Here is a 24084-nt window from a genome sequence, read left to right as displayed (position 1 = left end):
TTACTGTTGATACACCCTTACAGTAGACTTCATTGTATATCAAAGGAGTTGGAGAAGACAATGGAATCATTTATTTGCTCATGAATTGTTATAGTTTATACCAGAAAAACCTCTACAGTGCAGTGTTTATATCAACACAGTTGAAGTAATTTGTTTCTTAAACATAATAAGCTATAGCCCTCTTATACCAATATGGTTGTATACGTGCAAAAGAATATATATTAAAACGGCAAAACGTCATAACCTATAAAAATGCTCTCTGAGGATGCACACTATAACAGAAGAAAGTAAAATTCACTGGGATACAGAGGCAGAAAAAGATCTTGGAAGGTTTAAGTATCAGGTCAAGCAACATGTTTGCTTTAACTTAGCCTGCAATATTAAAAACAGGCAAAGGAACGTTATCTAAAGTAGACATGTGCTATGAAAAGAAAAACTGTTTTGATTCAGTTAAGTGTGGCCAGGTCCTTCCTAGTGGTAGGCAGTCAACAACAACAACAAAGGTTTGCCCAAAAAATGATGATAAAAACAAAAACAAAAACTAGCATAATAATTTTATATTTTTCTATATTACAGCTATTTCATCTGATTTAAAGATTTTTAATTTTGTCTTATTAACAATTTGTTACATATTCTACACTTAAGAATACACTAACATGCTCATATTCTACTTCCAGCATGAGTCTTTCCTTTTTCTATTGTTACTGATCTATTCAGAAAAATCCACTCAGAACCATTGTCTCAGCATCTCATCTAATTTAAAAGCAGAATAGACCCCCAGTCCCTACTCCACAACCTGCACCAAGTAGTCCAGCTTCACTTTGCAAGTGGCTGAACTGAAAAAGGTTTGCAAACATCTAAGGTTCACAATAAGTAAAGACATATCAGCAATCACTACTCAAAAAAAAGTAATTAAACACAGAGCCAACGAAAGTTTGGCGGATTTTTTTGCACTTCCTTATACAATCAACTATTTTTAATTCCAATGACTAAAGGTATAAAAACACAATTTTTCAGAGCAGTCAAACAGTAATCTCATGTTAGAAATTACAGAAAATACAAAAACCTTAATATTAATATCTAATTCTTTGAAAAGAAAGGGGTTTATTTCTAGATTTACATACTGGCACCACTGACAGATCTATTAAATTTCAAAGAGGAATAGATCTAATCCACACTTTGGCAAAACCTACACTTGTAATGACAATATGCTGCCAAAAATATATTAACATATTCACATATAAAAAAAAATATGCATTTAAACATTGTAAATATTACTTGCTTTGTGAGTAAGTGGCACAAATAGTTTGTGTTGAACTACATCCATATGCCTCACCTGTGAACCTGCTGCTGCATTACTTATAAGATGATTGTTGGGATGAGAAATCCAGAATGTTGAAACTGCCCTGAAATATTATTCAGAAACAAGTTAGAATGGAAAAAATCTCTAGTCCCTACAGAAAATATTTCTGATATAATCGCTACAAGGGTGAGAAAGGGCTAAACTGATTTCTGAAGTCACATACACAAAACACACACAAAAAACACATATCCTCAAAAATTTTTTTTTTTGTTTTACTTAAATGCAAAATATTTTAAGATAGTTCAGAAACTCAGTGCAATTATAAACTGTTTTAATAAGCTTCTTCAAAAGATTATTGCTACGCAGAAAAAGCTTGGTGACAACTTAAGGATGTCAGTGCCTTACCACAGAAATAAAGATGCAGCCTTAAAATCCACTGAACAAGTATTTCAAGGAACAACAAATCTCTTTACAAAACAACTTTTGTTTTCTCTTTAATAAAAGACTTTCATTTTTAACAGCATGGTCACGTGGATTACTTTTAAGGTGTCTGTATTCATTAGATGATACATAACAATTGTTTCATCTGTATATTGTCAAGAGATCATCAGTTTAACTACTGCAGCTGGTTTGGTTTTACTTTTTCACCATGAAATACTCACATGCAGTCTGTGGCTGGTACTGGGACATAGCTTCCATACACTTTATCCCTGATGCCAATACACATGCTGCTGTTTCTGTCCGTAGGAAGAATAGTGCCTGGTTTCGTGACTAGTCCAAGGTTGTGGAAGAGAGTATTCCTCTGCTCAATGCCATCCTCTATGAAGAAACAGTGACCCAGTGTGTCATAGCCAATGGTGTCCCTTATCTGCAGAAACACAAGTTCATTATGTCAGTAGCAATAGCATTTACTGAGATTTATTTGACAAGTGCCATTTAGTTTTTACTATCTTGGCACAGCTGCAGAGTGAAGCTTCAGTATCAGCAGTTCAGATGATTCAAACATGGAGTTTTATTTATCCCTTACAAACACACTACTATGCTTGGAGAGCTTAGCTGCCTGCAAGAATCTGAGAAAAACAGAAGGGCAAGCTCTGTAAAGTAAGTTATTTAAAAATAAGCACTTGTTTATTTATTCATTGTAATAAACACATTGCTGAGAATTAAACTTGAAGGGATGGGACTATTTTTGCTCTAAATGTTCTTTTTAACATTTATTTCAACACAACCTATTTTATTCTCCTGGCACCTACCAGCAAGCCATTAGTTGCATGTATAGTGACACATCTGGAGAAACAGTGATGAATGGAAAGACCTTCGAGGTAAGTCTTAAAACTGTAACCTCCTTTTTCATCCACATCCCCACAAAGGTGAAAGTGAACAGGGTAACTTCCCATCAGCTGCTGTCCCATTTGCTTCAGTTCCACATAGGAGAGATGAACAGATGTAAAATTCTTCAAAATCTAGAAAGATGAGAAGTCCAGAATGAGTAACCAACTACTTGGCTTCTAACCATTAAAGTTAATAAATCATCTATACCAGATGTACAGAAGTCAGATGTACAGTCATCATAAGCCAACACTATGAAGGCTAGGACAGTCATTACTGTCCTGTTCTATATCCTGCCTTACAAAACAATATCATTTGTAAACAAGAATTAACACTATTTCTCCATGTGGCTAAGACAGAGCAAATTTCACCAGACACTATATTGTCACACTTCACTTTTTGTTTAGCAGTAGGCACGTTAAATATTCTTTCTGTACAACCACATACCATCCAAGTAAAGAGAAGTAACCCTGCCCTTCCTTTGCTGAAGCTGTACCTATGTCGTCTGTCTGGGACAGAGTTTAGTAAAATTACATAATAATAAAGGGTCAAAGGAACCTCTTGAGAGACCTGCTCCAATTGCCAGCTCAATACAGGGCCAGCTTAAACATGGCTGCTCAACACATTGACCAAAGAATATATCTCCAACTACAGAGATGCTCGTATGACAGCAACTGTTTCCCCCTTTTTCCCCCTGGTATCTACCTAGAATTTGCCCTGTTGCAGCTTGGTCCCCATGCCTCTTGCCCTACCAGTGCACACCTCCAAGAAGTCTTCTGACACATTCTCTGAGCCCTCCATGGGTCCCTGAAAACCACATCCAGATTCCTCCTCTACACCTTCCCCACACTGAACAAGCCCTCTTCTCTCAGCTCCTCCTAAGGCACACCACCTTCAATAGACACAGTCCAGTGAAGAATCAGCATCTTTGCAATAAGGAACCCAAAACGGGTTAAAGCTATGAAACTTCACCATAGCAGTATGTAATATACAGTACAGAAATATTAAACACCAGAGACATTATAATGGCGCTGTACAAGTTACAGGGAAAAGCAAAAGTATTTTCTTTCACCTACACTGACCTGAAAATAGAAACCAATGGCAGCAGATGAACTGTGAGGTGCTAAAATACAAGGAGCTAAACGGGAGTGAGGGAGCCTTTTTTGTTATTCCATTAACTTACCCTTACTGGCTTTTTAACAAAAATAATATAGTTTTCATATGCACAATTCTGTCCTCAAGGGAAATAAGTAAAACACTGATAGTGCGTGTTTGTCTTATGTTTTCTTCAATTACACCACTAAGGTTTGTGTGCTTAAAATACTAAGGGATGGTCAAAAACAGGCATTCCTGAGTTCTCACTCTCAGCACTTAAAAACACTAATGCAGAGGAAAAACTACAAGTGAGTGCCTCTCCTTGCTGCCACTGAGCCTCCTTCATGCCACTGTCCAGGCAACCAGTCGAATTCCCAGGCTGATCAAATCCCCCAAGACAATTAACATTTGCTGATGTCCAGGCTCCCTCTTCTTGAGCATGTATGATTAACATACGGCAAAAATGCTTTTAGTGCTGAAGTCTAGGTTTGGCAACAGACGCTCAACTCCTCCTGAACAGTCTCCTGGGAACAGTTTAACAACTCTGATGACTCAAAATGGTTGTTTTCTGCTCTATCTGCGAGAGGCATCTGAGGGGCCTTGCTGTACTTGCTCAGTTGTGGTAATCAAGGTCCCGCTTTGCAAGATTCACAGCTTGTCATTTATCTTCTTTCCTTACATTATCTCAAACACAAAAGAACACTTTGAGCCCATCAATTTCTCTTCCACCAAACAAAAGCTGACACACAGTAGGGAATAGGCGCAATTTCTTTCCCACCATTATGTCCACCACTATAAAACTAAAGTCTGCATCCAAATATTTTGGAAAAGAAGGTTTACACTATGACCAACACATAATAAGTTTGTATTTAAAATGCAAGGCCTCAAACTTCTCCAGCATCACTGAAGAGCTGACATATCGCTGCTCAATCTTTTCACTAAAAACCAAAGCAAATACGAGTTTCAATATCAGTTTCTGCAATACTGCTTTCACTCCACTTTCTTTAGGTTCATGGTGATATAAGAAATTAGCATCAGTTTGCTTTTATAACCTTAGTACATTCAGTTAAAATGAATAAATAAAAATCCACCATGGTCCAACTCAGTCTCTTTCCATTCTGTGACTCTACTGTCTGATTTTGGACACTTCCAGGAGATGAGGCAGATCTCTAAAATGTGCTCATCACTTGGGGAGGAAGAAAGGCAGGGAAAGGAGAGAAGACAAAGAAAAGGAAGATCAAGCTTTATAATGTTACAGGCTGAACATGCAGGCACACCACTTTTAAGGTTTAATCACTGCCACACAAGGGTGCAATATCAGGTGGATTCTTCCACAACATTTCATGCATCAATATAATTTGCTCCAATGCTGCAGTCTTGATGAGCTAATTTGGGGAAACTAGAGAACACAGTCTTTTCTACACCAAGCTGGTATATGAATTTATGTTAATTTTCAAAGCCTGCCAAGTTTAACATTAATTCTTTTGTCTTCAATATACCTTTAGATGACAGAAAGCTACTTAAAAATGTTTTTCAAACCTTGATATGTCCACCAAATGTATCATAATTGAAAAACTGACACTCTTTTTCACGATAGCAGGTTTTTTCAGTCTCTCCCTTGATTAAGATGTTCCTCGTGAGAACTCCAACTTCTGCCCTCATGTCTACTCCATCAATTACTTCTCCCACATGGGGAAACTGAGGTTTTTCTGTTAAAAAACAAAAAAAAGGAATAAGTGCTGTCATTGATTAAACACAAAGCTAATTTGTAAGTAAACTAATTGTACCCCTAAAAAACACGCACTCTGATACCTTAAACTTATTGTTCTACTATCCTTCTTAGGCAAATGTGAACAAAAAAGTATTTAATTGTCAAATGACAAACATTAACCTAGCAAATATCAAACTCCCCCATCCAGACCATTCTCAACTCATTGATAACTGAGCATCTTGCAGGACAGGGTATCAAATATGCTTTTGCATGTTTAATGCCAAAACAAGTTGTCTTAAATATTTTTCACATTATTAAAATAACTAAACCTAAAACAAACCCCACATTTTATTTGTAGGTGCATCTTAACGTTAATCAAATAATTTTTGAACAGAATGGATTAAAATAGAAAACATATATATTTTTTAAAGTTTGAGTATAATGCATTAGAAAAGTTTTAATGAAACAAACACAAATGTAGATTTGCTTTAAAAAACAGTAGCTGCCTAATCTGCTCAAAAAATATATATATATTTATCTGTCTCTCTATCTATATATATACACACTGTATTCATCCTCTTCAAAAGCAAATACTATTTCGTTTCCCGGGTAGGGAACCAAAGCTTTTCCCCAAAACAGCTATTCTGAGGACAAACTAAAATTAAGAAAAAAAAAAATGTATTTTTACAGTACACTTCCAAAGAAACAATCAGTTTGCTATTTTCCTATACAAACTGCAAAAATTATCTGGAAACTTAAATAAATATATATTTTTTTCCCTAATTTTTCACTATTCTTCCTCAAAACTTACAGAAGGATATAAACTAAGCTGGTAATGACCACTATGTGAAGCAGACATACACCAGTATTACTTTTGTTCCTGCTGTTTAAAGACAATAGAGATCTGTAAACGGGATTGCACTCCTATAACTTGAAGACCTGCCTGTTGTTTGTTGTTTTCCCTTTTGTGTAACTATCACGTATATATCAAGTGAGGAGGGAGTATATGGGCATCCTATAAAACAACACTTTTCTTTCTACTACAAAAGGGGCAATACAAGAAAATTTTAGATGATGAATTCTTCAGCATGTCAAATTTGCTGTTCCACTGAAAATTAATTCTCTGCAGAGTAAATGCATAGGATGTTGTTCGTTAATAACAAAACAACAAAAAAAAAAACAGTATCCTTTACTGTGACAAAGTAATTTGTTGTTGGGTGTGGGGAAAAAAAATCAAGATTGGACAGTTCATCTCCTTTAGCATCTTTTAAAAATCTATAGACAGATCTGATAGCATTTATCTGCAAAAAGGAAAAAAAAAAATTGTATTTTATGCCATACTGCAAATCCTGTAAATCTGGGTTTGTTTGCTTGTTTTTAGAAGAAAAAGATAGATAGATAGATAGATAGATAGATAGATAGATAGATAGATAGATAGATATTTTTAAAGAGATGCTTTTTCATGGTGCATGACTTCAAAGACGAAAGAGTTTGCACATACTCTATTAAGGGGCAACAAGAAACTTTAAACTTCATACTGCAGCCTTCAAGTAGCTTGAACCTTAAAACACTGAGTTAAATAATGCATATGGAGTAAGAAGCTTAAGAACAAAAGCCAGGAAGCATCACATACAATGGCACCAATTCAGTTCTGCAGCTCCACGCACCCTGGTATTCTCTGATGTATAATAAGGAAAAAGCTTAGATAGCTAAGTTCACCTTATCTGGGACTTCACAATGCAGGAAAACGTATCATAGGCAAACCAGTGAATGCTGTGGGATCCAAGCAATACTGCAAAGCCAACATACAAATTTGGCTTTCCCAGAAGACATAGGGGAACAGGAAAGTTTGAGGGCATACAAAGAAAACTTCTGAGAAATGAGAAAGAGGAGATAAGAGTTGTTTGAAGAAGAGGAAGTCACACAGTACAGAGGTGAATGGGACAAAACCAGATCTTGAAAGGCACCAGTCAGCTGCTACAAAAGGCAAGAGCTGAGCTGCAAACCAATCCTACAGCCCACCAGAAAAGAAGAGAAAAACTCGAGACTGAGGGACTGTCAGAGAAGGAGGGCGTTGGCGCAGAGGGGACACAGAGCGGCAGAAGAAAAACACAGATGTCTGCAGAGTGAAGGAGGCAATCCCATGGGAGGCTCTCATGAAGTCAGAGTGAGTCAGATAATAAAATAGGAAGCAGTCAACAACATGCATGGCCATTCTGAGCACATCACACCCAAAGGAAAAACAGATTGCAACTAGTTAGGGATATCCTGTGTAAGCAGATGCTTGGAAGTGCCATTTGTTTCATAACCATTTTACTGGTTGGGGGTGGCGGGGGAACTGAGGAAAAAAAAAAAAGATTGAAGGAAAAAGAAGAAAATGGCAATCTTTGAATAATAGAAAAATAAAAAATAAAACTTCAGAAGATGGGAAGGGCAGTAAAGACAACAGCAATGGTAACAACTACAAAAGCAATTCTGCCTCATAGGGAGAGAACTAGTGAAAAAAAAAAAAACAAAAGGAGTTGAGAAAGAAGAACAAGAGTAAGCCAATCCTGGAAGAAAACTATAGCATTCAATGAGCCTGGGAAGAAAGGTGAAAAAAACTTAGTATGGGGTAAGCTTTAGAAGTCAGAGGCAGATCTGACATTAGGCAGAGCAATTTTACAGTAAGGCCAAGTATACACTCCTGTACGCAGCAAACAAGCAACACTGAGAGATAACAGGGTGCTGTTTACTGCTCTCACTGAAAGGTCTCATCTGGGGTGCACTACTATTAACAGCTATTTCAAACAGGATTCTTCAGATGGTGACCATTTTCATACCTTTGACTTTGACCTGATGCTTGGTACACTCTGGGCAAGGAAGGAGGGTGAACTCCTCTGTCTGATACATTGAATAGTCTGTGCTTGCAACCACAATCCGGTCTCCAGGCTCCCAACTACTAACATCATCCAGAAGATTCAGTATCACTCCATCTATGGGTTCTACCTGGAAGCCGGAAATCGGGACACCTAGTATTTAAAAAATGCAAGAATAAAATAAGTATTATAAAAATTATATTCACCTTTATATGAAAATATCTTCAAAAAGACAATAAGAAGTGCATGAGATTTCACAAACTTCTATGCCCTCTAAGTGCAATTCTGTTCTGAAACATGTTAGTGAGATGTGCTATTACAGCCTGCTTGTTTGATGGATCTCAAATAAAACAAAGGGTAGAGATGGAAATAACAGTGACAGTAATAACCTATGAAATTAAAAGAAAAAACACTAATATATCAAATATATCATATAGCTAAAATTTGTAGGTCCAGCTAGTTCTACTTCTCCTAGGTGATATTTTTCTGCTGTTTAAAACTCAATAAATATAAATCAAAGACTCAGCAACAGAAATATTTTCTTTCTAAGCACAGCTAATAAAACAGTTCAGCAGGCTAAATTACACAAGCATTTCATTGCCTTTAAATTCAGCAACTCTCACTGTATTTAACATCCTCCCATTTTATTTATGTTTATTTAATGAGTAGGAAGAATGGAATCGGTGTCTGGTTTACTCATTGACTCCAAGCCTATAGTACCAGCAAGTCAAAGGTACATTTTTGTGGAGATTTTTTAAAAAATTTCTTGAGTCGAGAGAGTTTCATAGGGCCATAATGAACAGTGAAGGTGTAACATCAAACAGCTCAATTACTTAACAAATCAGTATCTGTCTACCTAAAAAAGTCTTCTGAGACAAATATAATATCGCTAGTAATTCTACAAGCAGAAAAAGACTGCCCATAAAAGCAGAACTCATGATACAGATCTCTCAAATATAAAAAAAAAAAAAAAAACAAATACAGGATAAAAGCATGAGTGGTAGATCTTCCAGGGTTTTTACACCAGAATGAACTTTGCAGGAAAAAAAAAAAAAAAAAAAAAAGTCGCCTAATTGATGGGAGAACCAAAGTTCAGCATCAAATAGCAACTTAAGACAGGAATAAAATGATTTTATTTAAAGACTGGAATAAAAGATTTCTCTTGGCTCCTACTCAATTATCTTTTTAGCCTTACAACCAATGTCGCAGGAAGCTTAGATTAAGAATATACATGACTGAAGGAAGAAAAGATGACTGAACAACAACAACAAAAAATTGTTTCAGCATATTGGTAAGAACACTTATGTTGTTCACATACTGTATATATTTAGATCAAAATTGTGATTGATGAAATAGGCTGGATTGGAAAAGAACTGCATCCTTGTACTTCATCCAGTAGTCTGGCCACATGGATAGCAAAAACCAAATCGTACAGCAACATTCAGAGATTTAAACTGCAACAGTTTTGTTAAAAAAAAAAAACATTTTTTTTTTTTTCAAAGAAAAAAAAGAAGTATACACAATATCTACTTTTACCCTGCCCTCAGGGTTTCACAGAATGCTTTCCTACCATCGTTCCATTCGCTGTAAGCTCTCACAACAAACTTCTGACCATCCACCGTGAAAAATTCTTTCTGAGCAAGGGCTTTCCCACCAGTGCTGTGATTTTCATAGTCTCGCACTGATTCATTATAGGAAGAATTCCCACCGCCTATCACACCAACAAAAGCCCAGGCTTGCCTGCAAAAAATAAAATTATGTGTTTAAATATAATTGCCCTTAAATTCTTCACAAACAGGCACAGGATAAGACAAGGAGCATAGAGGTTACCATTTTGCCTGATCTCCCAATTTCATTTTAGAATGTAATTTCAAAATACAGAAGAAAATAGGCATATATCACTGGAAGGGTGCATAGTTCAAAATGACTGGATGTCCTATAAATGAATCGGCAAATATGACAGCTCTTAATTGAGAAGACATTCTGATACATTTTTGATGCAACATCTACCAACATATGCTTTTTTTTTTTTTTTTTAATTTAAAAAGAAAACTGCTAGCAACGGGTGCCAAAAATGATGCAGTATTATGCTCACAAGCATGCTTACGGGAGCACAGGAAGACAACGAGCCGGTGCTGACGCTTGTGCCGCGGCATGCTCCCAGCATGGGGATGCGGTCAGCACACAGCGTCTGTGCAGAGAAGGCGAGGAGCCCCAGGAGACGGAGCTTGCATCAGGATGGACGCTGCCAGCAGCGGCTGATGATGATCAGTGCTCCTGACAGGCAATACTTCTTGAGTCTTTCAAGACACTCAGACACAAAAAAATAGAAGTACTGGATACTACTGCACAACCTTCACATGAGGAATCAGTGGTGCTTCCGAAGGCCGAGTACAAGAGCTTTGGCCTCTTCCCCCTGACTAGTCCTTCCCTCAGCTGGACACTTATCTTGGCTGAGTGCCTGTAGGGACTGTCCTGGACGTATTTCCACTTCCTATAGCTCTGCTCAATGAATCCAAGTTTTTGGAAATGAAAAACAAACCACACACCACAGAAAGCTGCCACCAAGTTCAAAAAAAAAAACTAGAATATTTGTTGTCCCTTACTGCTCTGTAATGCTGTAATTATGTGCTGAGGAAGTAATCATCTATTAAAAGGCTGAACAAAATTGCATCATTAAGGTTGAATCATTCACCCCAAATGAAAACAGTAATAGCTAGCTGGACTGCAGTCCAGTGCTAGTGATTGATTCAAAGACAGGTATTAAAACCACCTTCAATCCAGTTGTTTTTGTTTCAGTCTCTTCTTAATGATTGTATTTAAAAGGGCAAATGAAACTGTTCAGTGTTAATCTGCTCACAGCAATAGTATATACTTGGTCAGCTTTTCAGGAGCACCAGCAAACAAGCTGAATGTTTCACACATCAACATCTAAGCTAAATATCAAGGTATTTTAAAGCATATTAATCTGCATATGGAGACAGAAGCAGACAAGGATGCAATGGACTGTTCACCTCCATACTGAAATCCCTTCCACCAGTTTTAACAAACCAACCCTGCTTTTAACCTCAGTGAGCACTCAAAGTGAACTTCTCACCCATCTTCCACAGCAGATGGGACAGGACAAGTTTATGTGCTTACAGAGTCTCTTATCAACCAGTGAAAATAGACAGGAACCAGTTCAGCACGGAAGGAAGAAAAGGTGCTTCCTACACCCGGCTGCGGGTTAAAGAATGTCCTCACTTTGGGCCTGCTGGTGTGGAGGCCACTGGTAGTAATGAACACAAGAAACCATCAGCTCCTTGTCAGATGGAGGCTGGCTGCCCAGGGCCCTCACCAACCACTGCGTGGCCTTCACCTCACAAGACAATGGTAGTTACTACAGGACATAAGGGGTCTCAGCACCTCTGATGAAACTGCTTCAGGGGCAGACTCACAAGAACCCTCCAGAGGACCCCATTACTAGACGCTTACACAGGGGCTGCCACAAACATGCTCTTGGAGGGAAGCAAGGTCAGAACATGCCATCCTGACTCACACCCCAGCCCAGCTCTGCCAAAGCAGAGGGTGGGGAGCAACTGGAGCCCAGATGTCAGGGAATAGCGAGGGTAAGAACAGAACAGAAAAACTAAGCAACTCATTTCCGGGAAAACACCAAAAATATAAAAATAAAACCAGGTTATATTAAACCATTTTAACAGTATGTGAAGAACTGACTGACAGTGCATTTGGTGTCCCTTCCACACTTACTGTTAATCCTGCACAATACAAAGGTAGGGTCAGAACACGCAGGAGGTCATTTGCAACACCTAAATGAATAGTGCAGAAGTTTAACCCCTCTGCTTTACAGTAACATTTACTATATCTCTTCTACTGACCAACCGTTTCATCCCGAAGCAACTGAAAAGAACATTCAAAAGATACAAACACACCTGACAAGTATGCCTAAGTAATAAAATATTTTTACAAATCAGTTCCCCTGCAGCATCAGCAAAAGCATAATGTACTTTCATTTCACCAATATGCGGGGATGACTAAAATGCTGTTTGAAATACATGATCAGCACCCCTTCTCTGTATTCAGTTTCTAGTTTGGCATTCCTTCCTCCCCCAAACAGAAAACAATTTCTATGTTGTTATAACTGTGTTGTTGAATGGGTTAAAAAAAAAAATCCTTTGCTGTACCCACTTTTAGTTTGGGTAAAGAACAGTAAAAGTGTAATTATGAATAAGTAATGAAATTTATCACACAGATACCTGTAATTAGACAACTCTACACTATTAAAACACCACATACTAAATAGTACTACTGCTGTACTACCTAAAATCTACAAAGAATTGTTGGTATTGTAAGAGCAGACATTGTCCAAATTTAACAAAACCACCACCCAAAGAAGGCAAAATCTGTATCTCATATTTACTCAACAGAAAAGGGAAAATAAATTATTTACCTGTAACTCAATCCTCTGACAAACTTACTTCCCAGAAGATTTTGAATAGTTACTCTAGTTTCCTCCAGTAGGTTTTTAGCAGCTGAATCTCCTACAGCAATAGCAATAATGCGACCAGGACTTCTATTTTTCAGTAAGTTCTGGAGCTTCAAGCTTTCTTCTGAAAAATCATGAGTATCAAATTTCAGCACTTCCAAAACACTCGCTGTATCCTGATCAATCACTCTCACATTTAGTCCTCGGGAAAAATTCTTTTTAAATGAATAATGACCACAGGCCAGCCCTGAGAAATTCACAGACTTTGACAGAAGAGTCCATGATAACTTCTGGTGCCCATGCAATTCCAATGTTCCTTCAGGACCCACACCAATAAATTTTTTGCCAAATTCTGGCACATCAGCATCTTCGTTTGACCTCCCATACAAAATAATAGTTGCTTTGGATTTATAGCGGCATTTCTCTGCTCCAACATGAAGCATTCCACCATCCTTTATCAGGATAAAACGAGTTCTCAAAGTAATATTTTTAGAACCTTCCTTATCATCACCAAAAACAAGTAACCCTAAAAGGAAAAAAAAAAAAAATCTGTAAGTCAAAGCAATATTAAGATAGACTCAAAGAATCAAGATTGCAATAAGAGCAACAGAAAGATTAAGAAAGATTTGTTTTCCACACCCAGAAAACAAAAACAAACTGAAGTTTTTAATAAGGTTAAGATTATTTAGGAAAATAGCTTCAACTGGTTGTGAATTATCTTTCCAAGAATCTGGTCAGCTTATCCCTATTTGTTTTTTACCATCTTGGTTGAATTGCTAACATACTATGTTCACCATCAGAAGACAATCAGATCCCATACCTAGAAAGCTACTAGACAAGCCTTTTTTTTTTTTTTTTTTACTGTTTTACTGTTAGAAAACCATGTCATTGCTCCTATTACAGACTTTAAAGTGTTCATTTATCTTTTTAACATTTTGTATTTCTGGCCTCACAGCAGGCAGAAAAGTAAAAGCAAAGGAACTGGTCAATACCAAAATTCCAATGTAATTTTCCACTAATCACAAAAATAAAACCCATGCATAAAGACAGGCTGACAGAGTTGGGATTGTTCAGCCTGGGGAAGAAAAGACTCTGGGGAGACCTTCCAATACTTAACGGGGGCCTACAGGAAAGCTGGAGAGCATCCTTCTATGTCAGTGGGTGTACTGAGAGAACAAGGGGGAATGTCTTTGAAGGGAGATTTAGGTCAGATGGAAGGAAGGAACTCTTTATATTGAGGATGGGGAGGCACTGGCACAAATTGCCCAGAGAAGCTGTGGTTGCCCCAGCCATGGAGGTGTTCAAGGCCAGGTTGGATGGGGGCTTTGGGCAACAAAGTTGAGCAGAAGTTGTCCCTGCCTGTTGAAGGAGGGTTGAAATTACATGATCTTTAAGGTCCCTTCCAACTCAAACCATTCTATGGTTCTATGAATTGAAGCACGTTCTTCATCTTTCCATTTCATACCTCCATCCTGTATGACTATAGAGTGTACTGTAGCATCTGAGTTCAGACGAAACAAATCCCCCTTTTTGATAATAACTCTCTTTTCAGGATCTTTTCCAGGGCTCCAGTTTGTAAGACGAGGATTCTGATCAGGACAATTTTCTGCAATATACAGTGAAATATATTATTTATTTATTTTTAAATAAGCATCACCAACAGGACCAAAGCAATCAAGGCAGCATGAAGATGAATACTAAATAATGCAGGGTCAGTCACCCACAAAGGATTCCCACCTCCTTCTGTGTTCACAGTACTACAGCTACTAGTTTTAATGTTTAAATTCATGCAGCCAAAAAGATATCTGAATCAGGGCTAAGTTTCCAAGGATGGAACGTCATTATGTACCAAAATTAAATCACTGAAGACCACAAGTAGACTGAACTGTCAACATATACTGTACTTTCAAGCCCCCCAGTAGGCATCTAGTTTTTGTTATTATTTGTTTGAGGGTTGGTTTGGTTTTTTTGAGATTTAATACATCATCTTCAGTAGATGAGGAGAAGTTAGTGGCAAGGACTCCAATTCACAGCAGTTGCCCTGAGCCCAGGATATCCTAGGCCAGCTACATGAAATACTAGCATGGTGGCAAGGTATCTAAATATCTCACCTTCCTCTAGGTCACAGGAACCTGTGTGAGAATGGCTAATCCATCTCCTCTTGCTTTTGAGCATTCCAATCACTTTCTTCCATTATAGGTTTGCAGATATGGGAGAAAGGGGGACAGGACGACCTTAATATATTTAGTATCATGCTTCACTGGTTAGAGCAGTGTCCTAGGAAGCAAAGCATTTGGATCCAACCTCATGGTTTGTGCTCCTAAGACACCTTAAACACCAGTCTCTGAATGACACTACAGAAGTCATACACGCGATCTTCCTCAAAACTCCACTGAAGATTTGGCACTACCCAGGCAGAAATGCCATATTATAAGGCTAGAGAAAGAGAAGCAGCAGACAGAAGTGACAGGGTTGTGTGATTTCAGATGAACTTACAGCAATGTGGTACTTACAACATACCCATTTTTAGAATATTAAGCAGCTGATTAAAGCAGGAGCACAGAGGTATTATGAAAACAAAAACTGGAAGTATGTCTTGAATTTTTGATTTTCATATAAAAAACATAGGCTACAAACGTTTTTATTGAGAAAAAAACATAACCTAAAAGATGTCAAAATAAACATGTTAGAAGCGCAACTGAGATTAACAGTCATAACTGCCTTTTCATATCTTATCTTCCAGAAAAAAAAACACCCTATGCATCTGAAATGCTGGGGGCAAAAAGCTACTTGCAATAGCTCATTTTTCCGTAAGGCAAAGAATGAGAAGCCTACCCACAGATTTAACACAAGCCATCCTTAGTTCTGCTGACAGAATTGTTTTCCTTCACTGTTATTCTCCACATTTCAAATCCTTTCCAACCCAGGAAACCCACAGAAACCAAGATTTGCCTGCCAGTGGGAAAAAAATTAGTAGAACTGCATGAAGCCAAAAGGCATCTAAGTAGCAATTTAAAAATAAAAATGAAATAAAATTTGGGGGGGGATCCTAAGAAGACAGCATTTAAAAAAATGAAATTCAACACATGAGGGGAAGCCAAAAAGTAAGAAATACTGTTATCTGCAAGACTGCTGAGCAGTCACTGACAAAATGCAGTTCTATTGCCTGACTCATGCACAGTCACTGAGCTCCTTTGGCCAGACACTACACACAGTCTCTGTGAAGAAACACACATTTCCTGGCTGGTAGCAAAGGGCAGTGTGAGGAAACCATGAGTCAGCAACCTGGTAATTTCTACTTAGCGTGATTCATGGAGGGAAAAGATCTAATAACTGCACAAGTTTTTCTGTTGAGTTTTAAAGAATAGGTACAGCACAACAACTACAAAACCAAACCAAACCAAAACACAACAACAGCCCCACTGAATCTACTGTGCATTATGTTTGAGCAAGGAAGACATTGGAATCAGAAATAGGCACTCCTGTAACATGATCATGCTTCTGAAGCACAGTGGATCAACTTTTGGCAGGCAAATCAGATGTGCTCAGCAAAAGTATTTTGAAATTCTTCCTTAGTAATTGCAGCAGGGTGCAGGAAAACATCAAATATTTAGTACTTCACCAGATGTTACCTTCAAAATTACTGATTGGATTTCACAGACCACAGTCATTGCCTCGACAGTTAAGGTTAAATGGAAACAGAAGCATAAACCAGAAAATGTTAGGTAGTTATAGCCCTGCCAAATTTAACCACTCATGCTGAAAATTTTTCAAGTCAGGCCTCTGCTTCAGTGCATTTTTGTAAAAATGGGTCAGCTGTCCATAAGGTTTAGTTGCTTCTAGTAAGGTGATGGCGGTGGTGATATTTTTGCATGTGGTGGGGAAAACAAAACAAAACAAACAAAAAAAAACCACTCTGCCTAAAAAATAAAATTCTAGAACCTTCCATGTGTTGGAGAAAGGATATGAAATTTGGCAGGAGAAAAGGCAGGAAACAGTTCTCAAAATGTAGTTAAATAGTTGCTTTCTACCTGCTTAGCCACGAAGTCTGGAGTTTTTAAGGCCTCTGGGAAAAAAATATCAGTGTTATATTATGCTCAGCAGAAGTTTATCACAGTTTGGCAGCTAAATTTTCTGAGGATCCTGTTTACCCTGGGCAAGCTCCAGCAGAGAACTGCAAAGGCCAAAGAGAACTTTTCCCTGACAACCTTCCCTGCTTGTCTTCCTGACCCTGTAGCAAAAGCCCCTGAAAATGAGGAAGGAAATTGCATTTCCAGCACTCTACATGATCTCCAGTGCTAAGTACTCCTTAGAAAAAAAGATGATGACAGGAAGATAAAAGCAAGGAGGAAAAAAGAAACCAGCTGACGGGCAGGAACAGAAATGCAGACAAGTATCATTTTCCCTGTGGGGAAGGTATGCCGGAGGTTTAGGATTTACACACAATTACTACTAAGTCTCACATTCCCTTCACTGCCTTTTAAACAGTCATTAAAGGCACTGACAATATGGATTTCCAATTAGCCCTCTAAGAGCACACCTAGCTGGAACTGCAGTGGCTGGCTTTAGTACTGCATGTGCAAGGATGGAGCTGAGGGTATTAACATTTCAACCTGTCAAGAATCCTTGGGGAGCTGCTGCAGCAACACTGCCACAAAATTAAAATTTCAGTCAGTCAGATTTTCCTTTGTGCCCTCATGGAGTTTCTCTTGTGTGAGGGCTTCCAATAGATTTTACGTATGCGTGGTTTTTCTTTTAAAAGGTAATGGAGGGAAACTTCTGAAAGACACAGTTCAACAGCCAATATTGAAAGCTGGATGGACGTCCACAGAGGAGCAACAGGACATTGAAGGAAAGCGGTTACATCCTTTGATTATTCCTTAACTTCTGTGTAAGTCACTACAACAAAGATAAAAAGGTCTACTGCAGCATCCTCGGTATCCTTGGTGATCCATAAATTAACTACATGTTGACCACACATGCAGTGTAAGAAAATCTACAAAACTCAGTGCCTCAAGAATGAACTACTGCAGAGGAAAAAATAATAGTACTTATTAAAATCTTAATACTCCAAAAACATTTTCATTTTAAAAGTGGCAAATCCATCTCCTTTACATTACCAGCTTTTAAAGCATGAGAAACTATTATTTTACATAGTCCATACAGTACAGCCTCACCTCCACTAAAACAACCATCAAAACCTACAGCTTTTAATTAAATGTTTTAAAGTCTTGGCATCAAAGTGGAATGGCTTTCCTCGTTTGTTTTAGGGTGTGTTTTTACTATTATTGTTGTTGTTGCCATTGTTTTTCCCCTCAAAGTACTTCTTAGAATGTGCTAGATCACCCTTTGGCTTTGTCTTCAACTTGTCTGTAACTAGAGTCCTTACTGCATGTCTACATGCCCATATTACCAGTGATTTAGTTTACAATATAGCAGTCATCTTCCATTTACTATTTCTTCAGTGTTTGTTCTATGTTGTTTTCCTTCATAATTATTAGGAAAACTTCACCCAAGAGATCTCTGCAACTCACCATGAACTGTGCCCCAGTTAAGATGAATGCATCCATTTCATACTGTCACCTAAAATCTTCAGTTGATTTTAATTTATTCAGCATGTGCTGCATTCACTCTAGAAACAGAAACTTCTGAACTACTGCTCCAAAAGCCACCATGGAGCCTAAGCTTGTTGTGTTGCAATTTCATTTTGCCTATACTTTGTGAACAGACAACTTCTACGTACACGTGATAATTACACGTGTAATACAGATACAATATTCTCACTTCTTTCCCCTTCACCAGTCGTTTTTATTTACTGCTATGCCTTTTTTCTTCATGTAAATAAACAGTTCACAGTAAAAACACAGAAAGTGACACTGGTAACAGCAAAAGGAACCAAACCTCCAAACACAGCTTCCTTCCACATTAAAACTACAGTAAGCATCCTATTTTTGCACTGAACTTTTAACACTACTTCCGAGGCAGAATTATTGCATTATGTTCACAGGGACCTTAACGTCTAGTACGATTTTGCTCATGTAAGAACTTACCATCTGGAGCGTATTTTGAAGCTATTCCCAAAAAAATTCCCAGTGCAAGAAAAAGTGACAAGCTAGAAACGGCAAAGCAAATGAGAGTATTTTTATGTCTGTTGGCTTCTGCCTGACGGCGGTTCTGTCCAGATGGTAAGGATGCGAACGTTGCCCGGGCTTCTTGTCTTGCAGAGGTAAATTCGGCTGAAGCATGGCTCTGTGAAGGTGGTGGGGGTCGAAGAGGGGCAATTCTCCCTGGGACATACCCAGCAGACCTGTGACTGCTCCCATTCTGAGGCCGAAGGAATGCAGGGGAACTCCCCCTGGCATCAGTGTCTTGCATGTTACAAAGTCACTGTAAAAGGCACACACAGACACAAAGAAAAGTAAAAATAAGAGAGAGGCTTTCAGAACACAGAGTATAGTACATTAAAGAAAACAGCAACAACACCAACAGGCAGCAATTCATGCCTCCTCCTTAACGTAGCTATTTCTATGGTATCAGTCACACTGTGGATACTAGTCATTTGCCACAGTGTAACAGTTTGCAACAACAGCAAATACCTCCAACACAAACTGGAAAGAATCTGGTATGGGAACACTACAGCACAAACCACTTCTGTTAGGTATTTTCACAGAGGGTTTTCACAGTTGACTTGTATTGTGTGATTAAGAAACAAGTTGAACAATGAGAAAACTAGCAACCCCTTCTTCCCCACAGTTATGCGAAGAATGCCTAAATGTATTTCTTCTACATGCAGAAACCCAACAAGCTCCTCATTGTTTTCCTTTGTGGAAAAGAAGCTGAGCTGAAGGAGACATGCCTTCATTCCACACTGGAAGCAGCAAGAAGCATTTAAATTGAATACATAAAAAACAATTTTATTTATAATCAAGCTGATGCCACATAGTCAACACTTTTTTTTTTTTTTTTTTTTTTTTTTTTAAAAAAAATCTGAGGAATGTGGATCCTGCAAACTCTTAACCCACTCGCAGCAGGTTTCAGTTGCTAATAAAGGTACATCAGGAACAATCATGTAAGGAAAGTCTTGTTCCACAAACCTCAGGGTTTGTCTCATTGCTGAGATGTTTGGGTTTGAACACAAATCCTGGAAACAACACGGCTGGTCCAGATTTCTGTACCTACCACCAAGAACTGAGCACTACTTTTATTTCAGTTACTCATGTTATTTCTATCTTTTCCTGAAGCAGCCAGAGAGAAAAGCCACTAAAAATATTTTTCCCTAGCCAATGGTTCTAAACCACTGCACTTTCCTGTGCCTTGAGAGATCCCAAACTGCATTCAACTGCTTTCTTAAGCTTTCTGGTTAACTGTGCTGCATGGTAAGGAGTATTCACAAAGCTGGCATTATTTTTTTATTATTATTAACATTTCTAAGGGATAAGGGATTTTTTGAGAAGGCTGCTCAAGTTTCAGTTAACTGAAACCTAACCTTCTACACCAAATCCTGAAGGGGATTTAAGCATAAGCCACATGTATTAAATCACAAAATGAATTATGAAAATAAAAACTACCAACAACGAAAACAAAAACTACCAAATGCACAAAGATCCTCTTTCTCTTCCATTAACAAAGGGAGGTCTAAGCTATGCTCTGAAGTGCCAGGCACGCTGGTGAAGAAGAAATACGACAACTGTAATCTTGTTCTGAGACACAGCAAAGGAGTCTTTTGTCTGACATGCTGCAAAATCTGATACTTCACTGTTTCAAGGCAAGATAGTTGGTATTATTGAGCAGACTGGATTACCCTTTCATGGGAGACAATGCACCTCCAGATGTATGCAAAATGACAATAAAAGCACTGAAATATTAACTGGAGTAGCCATCCCAGAGTGCAAAACTTACACCAAATCTTCCAGCAGTGTTTCTTGCACCTGTTTGCTACAGTAAATTGATTTTCACCATTCTCTTCTTTGAGAAACTGTTTCCCATACCTAATCCTCTGCTCTCAAAATTCATTGCCCACTGCTTTATGACCATTGTGAAATAGCCTTCCTTCACCACATGCTTTTAAACTTGACATCTTTCAACAGTAAAATCTCAATCATTTCTGTGTCTTACAAGTAGTGTTAAAAGCTTACTACAGAACAAGATTTTCTACTAATCCAAAGGCAGTATTTACGTCTAACCAAAACAAATACCTAACCATCTTTCTGTTAAAAATAAAGAAGATTCTGATCCAGAGATGAGATTTTTTCATGGTTTGGATCCTAAACTCCATAAACTTGGCTAAAGTTTTCAGAAATGGTGTTTATCTACCTCACCGACAAACTGGCTATATAGTGTTCATTATAATGTCTAACATACAGAGTTAACAGGTCTTTTAACTACTCAGTTATGCTGACTAAATCCAGAATGCTTATGCAAAGCTTTACTTTTACAACATAATTTTACCACAGTTCTGTCTACTAAGGCCTATTTAGACTGCCACCACTCTAAAGAAAAAAAAAAAAAGTCACTCATTGCAACACACTGAAAACATTTGTGTTATATTTCAAACATATTTTGTCTTATATGTTGCAAAGCATTCAGCCCTATTTGCAACCCCCATTTTCCAAACTGTAAAAATTTTCTAACTACCCCTTTCAAGTGGTAACACTGGTCACCCCCAAGGATGGGTGGAAAATAGACTGTAGAGGCACATTTTTTCCCATTACAAAATAAAACTAATGAAAACAGCCATAATGAGATACTAACCACAATCAAAAGTTTTACCATATAATTTTCCATTACCAGAAGAGTAACCATTTCAACACTTCCTTCCCTCTTCCTGTGTCATTTGAAGTTCCCTAGCTGAATTTTATCCTGCAGAGCAGCTACTGACTTTTCTTTTAAATGAAGACACACTGATAATCTGATCAAATTGTTGACTTATTTCCACCGAGGAAGTTTTCAGATAGCATCAAACAAATGCAAGTGAAGTAGATAGCTATATAATCAGTAGTGCCCTAGAGAGTGAGGCTATTTGGTTGTACAGATGCAGTTTAACTAAAATGCAGGGGCTGGGGGGGGGGGCAGGGGTGGGAATTAACTATTTAAAAACACATTTTCTTTCAAGTTCCCAATCACCTGAGTTTTCTACATAGCACGTTTTCCTTCTCCACCTATAACTAAGGTTTTCCATTTCCCTTTGACCTGTGCCTATGTTATGCTCCTTTTAAAAAAAAAGGCAAAAAAAGGTTTGAATCAAAGGAGCCCCCATGTAATCAGAGCCACCAGGGCAGACTGGCCTATCTCCAGGACCTCACAGTCCCATAAAAAAATGAGTCCTCACAAGGAGCTCCATGACTTAGGTATCTCCCCTCAGTAGCCCTGGACAAGAAAAACACTACTTTTACAATCCTACATGGTGAGTTGTGTCACTGCCATGACACAGAATTTTGTTCTGCAGCTTGCCGCACTGATTTCGTTAAAAGTTAAGTTTTTACACAATACACAGCTAGTTGTAGAGAATTCCATCTGCACAAACCTGTTACCCATTTTTCACCACAGCTTTTACTCAGGGACATATAAGTATGTGCTTCCAGATAACTAATACCAGTGAAACTTCAAATATGCTGATTCAGCTAGAAGCCACTGTCTGCCCACCATATTCTCATTACCATCTCTGTGCCGGGAAGCTAGATGCATTTGCATGCCATCCTTCCACAGGACCAGCACTACTCCACACAACCCAGGCTTCTGCTCATGCACTCCTTAACACCACATCAACAAGCAGGTAAGTACTTCTTCAGTTCACCAGGCCAAATAATCCATCTTAAACCACTCTAAAAGAATACAAAACAAAACTAGTTTATTGCTCAACAGAAGCAGCAATTACCTGCAAGCTTGTTTCTGTCAACAGAGCACCTGAGTTGTGCTGATAGCAAACCCCAAAGTACCACCAAGCAGGCTGCAATATCTCTGGTCTCCTCACATCTTCCTTTACCCTTTTCAACTTGTGCCACTACTATATACCTAAATTAACCTACATTGTCCCATACTGGCAAAAAATAGAAGCGTATTCACTGTACAAAGCACGGGATAACATTGGACTCTCCTGAAGCCAGAAGAGGGTGGCTTGCTTATCTGTTACTCAGGAGGGGGCTGGTTTCCTGAACAGGAACTGGATTATTCTACACCTTTCACAAGGCAGTTCAAAACATCATCTGACACCACCCAAAAAGTGAGAAATACACCTAGACATTTCACACATCTGCTGTGAAATGCGTAGCATAGCAACACACATCAGATGGGCTGTAAGACACCTTCACCACTGCATCTTCTCAAAACTTATGTAGCTACATAGTGGAAAGAAATTAATGCTTCCTCTCAAGTATATTTTAGGGGCGCATAGTTCACAGGTCTTAAGTATTCTTAAATAGAAAAGAAGCTAGAAGAAACCCCAAACTTCTGTTGCTCTTGGCTATCAAACACTAGCAGTTGCATGCTGACCTATTAACACAGCACTTAATCTCAAAGTATGTAATTGTCATTAAGAAAAAGACCAGGAAAGGGTGGGAGAAAACCACACACATCAAGAATAGTATTTCCCTTTGTAACACAGTGCCACGTTGGTCACTGCTGCTTTCTTGGCAAAGGGACTTGTCTGGTGTGAGGTGCTCAAGAGGGGCAAGAAGTCTGTATTAAAAAGTTCCTGAGTAGCTATAATTCCTGAACAGAATGTGGTATAAACTTCTGAAGTACAAAGAGCATGGCCTTTAAAAGCCTCCAAGTCGGCCATTAACTGCTAGGGATACCAATTTCAGGAAAATGTTTCAAGTGCCTCAGAAGTCCCCAGTTCAACAAATCTTGAGCTTTCCCTTAAGAAAAAAGATGGGTCCACATGCTTTGCCCTGTTGTTCCACATTTTATTCCACTGCCTTTTTTTGAAATTATGCCTATTCATTGTTATAACAGGCAGCATGTTTATACTTCTCCACCATGAAGTGCAAAAGCTGGAAAGAATATTTGCACAGTAAAACTAACAGAGTTAGGCAGCTGTGGGAAATCAAGATGTTTGCAAAATCCCAAGTAAATAAACTGCAAAGGCAGTAGATGACTTCTATCACATATACTACTTGCTGCACACCGCCACTGAGTCTTCTCCCTTGCCCAGCATTTTCAGAAGAAAATCAGAGAAATAACAGCAATGGCCAATGAGAAACAAATACAAATATATTACAAGGTAATAATTATAAAACTTTGTCCAAAATGAATTACATTGACCCAGCTTTTCTGAATTCACTGTGTAGTGACTTAATTGTAC

At 38.3% G+C, this 24084-nt stretch overlaps 1 protein-coding gene across 4 annotated transcripts in view; it reads right to left on the bottom strand.

The window, feature by feature from the left end:
* CEMIP2 (cell migration inducing hyaluronidase 2) overlaps nucleotides 1-24084 on the bottom strand; it is a 55135-nt gene that overhangs the window by 19046 nt on the left and 12005 nt on the right. For all 4 annotated transcript variants that reach the window (XM_035309665.1, XM_035309664.1, XM_035309666.1 and 1 more), the window contains 9 exons: nucleotides 18833-19169; nucleotides 14248-14388; nucleotides 12747-13308; nucleotides 9867-10036; nucleotides 8261-8449; nucleotides 5267-5436; nucleotides 2557-2766; nucleotides 1966-2171; nucleotides 1337-1406 (listed from right to left, as the gene is read on the bottom strand). In XM_035309665.1, the coding sequence (XP_035165556.1) occupies nucleotides 1337-1406; nucleotides 1966-2171; nucleotides 2557-2766; nucleotides 5267-5436; nucleotides 8261-8449; nucleotides 9867-10036; nucleotides 12747-13308; nucleotides 14248-14388; nucleotides 18833-19157 (2043 nt within the window). In that variant the 5' untranslated portion in view covers nucleotides 19158-19169. The remainder of the gene's footprint in view (nucleotides 1-1336; nucleotides 1407-1965; nucleotides 2172-2556; nucleotides 2767-5266; nucleotides 5437-8260; nucleotides 8450-9866; nucleotides 10037-12746; nucleotides 13309-14247; nucleotides 14389-18832; nucleotides 19170-24084) is intronic.

The sequence above is a fragment of the Oxyura jamaicensis genome, chromosome Z (assembly GCF_011077185.1).
Source record: "Oxyura jamaicensis isolate SHBP4307 breed ruddy duck chromosome Z, BPBGC_Ojam_1.0, whole genome shotgun sequence".
Taxonomy (NCBI): Eukaryota; Metazoa; Chordata; class Aves; order Anseriformes; family Anatidae; genus Oxyura; species Oxyura jamaicensis.
The sequence above is the reverse complement of the archived record's forward strand: the minus strand, read 5'-3'. Positions and strand labels throughout refer to the sequence as shown.